A 2,500-nucleotide genomic window follows, 5' to 3' on the forward strand; every position below is an offset into this window, starting at 1 on the left:
GGTTAGAATTGTGTCATAGATGGCTGCTAATTCGTAACCATTGTCTCTGTTTAACGCCGGTTTCGTAAGTTTAATTTGAATAGCTTCTTTTATCCTGCGTTTGAAGGTGTTAACTTCGGTTGATAGTACTTTTGTCTTATTTGAGTCCACCGAGTGGCCCTCCAGGCGACAATGCTCGTGAATAGCTGATGAACTTCTTGATTGGTGTTCTTTTACCCTGATTTCCAGAGAGCGGGCCGTTTCGCCAACGTACTCCTTCTTACACTTCTCACGTTGGCGAAACGGCCCGCTCTCTGGAAATCAGGGTAAAAGAACACCAATCAAGAAGTTCATCAGCTATTCACGAGCATTGTCGCCTGGAGGGCCACTCGGTGGACTCAAATAAGACAAAAGTACTATCAACCGAAGTTAACACCTTCAAACGCAGGATAAAAGAAGCTATTCAAATTAAACTTACGAAACCGGCGTTAAACAGAGACAATGGTTACGAATTAGCAGCCATCTATGACACAATTCTAACCCCCAAGAGGCGTTAAAAAACCTTTTTTAAAATTCATCTTTTTAACATTCACATCATTGACTGATGAAGTCCGGTTGAAAAACGGACGAAATATTTCATAAGTTTTAACTTTTAGCTCCGAGTTTGTAAAACTTTTTTAACTTTTATTATGCTTCCGGAGCAGGAAACAAATGTTTTTAATTGTATCTAGTTAAACCGTTTTCATAACATAACCTCGGCTCGAAATTTAAAAAAAATGATGCAACAAGGTATTAAAATTTAGCCGCAAGTTAAAGTAGGAAAATTATTAAAATTGATCATTTGTAAAAGTTGGGCGAATTATTGCGATGAAGTTGAACAAAACAAAATAGGAGCCCGCAATATGTATGTGTGAAGAACCGCTGAAAATGGTGAATGATGGAGGGAATGGATCGTGGTTCAACCACGTCACAATTTTGCCCCATATCTCCAAATTGAAACAAAATTCATGACAAAAAACAAAATATTTTTTATCGCTTTATTTATTTTAGCAAAAGTTTCGGCAGAATGCCGATTACTAACCCTTTTATTTTAACGGTGAAAGCTTGTCGCAAATTGGTGACTCGTCCAGATATCGCAAAGGGAAAAATTCAGTCATAAACGCGACTGTACTGGTTGCAATTTCGAGTCCTGATTTACCATAAGCATGTAAATACATTGGACGGGCCTACATGTAATCATTACATTGTAGTTCTATAAATTGTTTAAATTTCCGCATAATCAACGTATGTTTACGCATAATATGGCCAAAAATTTCCGCATAATCTTTCATTTTCTTCCGCATCCTATCAGAAGTCCTGTAATAATGTATATACATGTACTGTACAAGTCATGTACTATGAATTACCAATGGATTTTGATCCCTAAATGGCTGCAGCGTACTGTCCAAATGTGAACTGACTGGATCTCTATCTGCAACAAGGGTTTACAAATTCATATCATCAGTGATGTCAGATCCTTTGTTAAGTTACTAAAGAGGTAATACAAACACCAAATGCCCTGACATAACTGTTATTACATAGTCACAATTAAATTCATGATATACATGTATAGCAAATGCCCAATTTCACCTTGGTTTTTTTCACATTTTTAAATTATCTTTTGTAAAGATTAAACACTGGTCCAGTAAAACTGTGACAAACTATTTTAATTTTTATAATTCACTCAGTTCCACAAACATTGGCACTGCTCTCCATTTTCACATTCAATTTCATGTCAGTTTGCAAATTAGATGACTTTGTTGACAAACTCTTGGCCCAATATCCCTGAAACTGACTAACGACCCAATTTTTTGTGAGATTGCCAGGGTAAATACCACCAAGCAACATGACCGAAAAGTAGCGACAGCACTTAAAAGTGAAATCATGTCAAACGAAATCCTTTCTTTAAATTTCCGACAGCAACGTGAAACCATGGTGAAACATTGACAAAGCAACTGATACGAGACCTTTTAAAATTCAGACAAGCGACGCGGAACGCCTCCCGCTTCCTTGGCAGGGCTTCCTTCCTCCTTCGTGCAAACTCCAGAAATTTTTAGTTTCAATTTGTCAATGAAATAGGCGTGCACAGCCTTTTACTGAATTTGGTAAAAATATTAACCATTTTAGCATGTGCACGTTGCCAACCAAGAAAAGCGTACAACAAATTATTATTCATGACAATTCTTAAACCTTAAAAGTTTGGCCACCTTTGTGGGGCTCCTCCAGAGAAAAAATTTGAACAGGATCTGTTTTTAACAAGCCCCTTGCAATTCACAGTAAGAAAAATGGGTGCTTTGCAGGAAAGCAAGTGCATTAAAGTCATGTTGCCGGTGAAAGGCTTTATTTTGGTGGTCCAAAATGGGGTTCCAAATGAGAGAAAAGCTTTCTTCAATAAAAAGATAGGGAAATAGTAGATCGATTACAGACACCCAAAAGCAAGGAGATACTTGTGAATGAAATGAAATCACTGGGGTAAGTTAGG

General features: G+C 37.3%; 1 protein-coding gene across 1 annotated transcript in view; it reads right to left on the reverse strand.

The window, feature by feature from the left end:
* Positions 1-2,500, reverse strand: part of LOC138019380 (protein NLRC5-like) — a 61,863-nt gene that overhangs the window by 34,064 nt on the left and 25,299 nt on the right. Inside the window, exon 4 of the mRNA XM_068866149.1 lies at positions 1,386-1,450. Coding sequence (XP_068722250.1) covers positions 1,386-1,450 — 65 coding nt within the window. The remainder of the gene's footprint in view (positions 1-1,385; positions 1,451-2,500) is intronic.

This window comes from Montipora capricornis, chromosome 10 (genome assembly GCF_036669925.1).
Source record: "Montipora capricornis isolate CH-2021 chromosome 10, ASM3666992v2, whole genome shotgun sequence".
Taxonomy (NCBI): domain Eukaryota; kingdom Metazoa; phylum Cnidaria; class Anthozoa; order Scleractinia; family Acroporidae; genus Montipora; species Montipora capricornis.